At 44.4% G+C, this 525-nt stretch overlaps 1 protein-coding gene across 1 annotated transcript; it reads right to left on the bottom strand.

Annotated features, from left to right (window-relative positions):
- Nucleotides 1-5: 5 nt before the first annotated feature.
- On the bottom strand, nucleotides 6-519 carry LOC125851348 (GTP-binding protein BRASSINAZOLE INSENSITIVE PALE GREEN 2, chloroplastic-like; the record flags this gene model as incomplete). The annotated part of the gene is made up of 1 exon (XM_049531127.1): nucleotides 6-519. A coding segment is annotated over exon 1 (459 nt), but the record flags the coding sequence as incomplete, so codon positions are not given.
- Between the last annotated feature and the right edge of the window lie 6 nt (nucleotides 520-525).

Consider the following 525-nt stretch of genomic DNA (forward strand, 5'->3'; position numbering starts at 1 on the left):
AGCTCATTCTTCACTTGTCCATAGTTCCGCAACGAATGACATCGAGCACAAACCGTGACCTCCTCTTTCTCTCCCTTAGCTGCTTCCCTCGCCATCCTTTTCCTCTCCGATTTCGACACCCTTTTCTTCTTTCCTTTCTCAAGAACCTCCTCTGTAATGTTACCATAACCTAAACCCGCTGGCAAAAATCCATCCAACTCTTTCAAATCATCCTCGTCTTCCTCCAACCCCGATTCCCATTCCTCGGAATCCCAATCATCAAATCCATCCTCACTCCCTGACCCCATTTCTTCACTTCCACTTTCTTCCAACTCCCCCTCGATAAAATCCCCAAATTCCTCCTCTTCTTCATTATCCCCACCTTCACTAACAACAACATCCTCATCATCCACAAAATCCTCTAAACTTTCTTCCACCTTTTTTTTCTTGTAATAACCAGGATGATTTGGGTCTTCATCCTGCATAAAGATTCCACAACCAGGACATATACACCCATAATTCTCATCATTATCCCTCCCTTCACTC

Source organism: Solanum stenotomum, unplaced genomic scaffold (assembly GCF_019186545.1).
Source record: "Solanum stenotomum isolate F172 unplaced genomic scaffold, ASM1918654v1 scaffold24755, whole genome shotgun sequence".
NCBI classification, from domain to species: domain Eukaryota; kingdom Viridiplantae; phylum Streptophyta; class Magnoliopsida; order Solanales; family Solanaceae; genus Solanum; species Solanum stenotomum.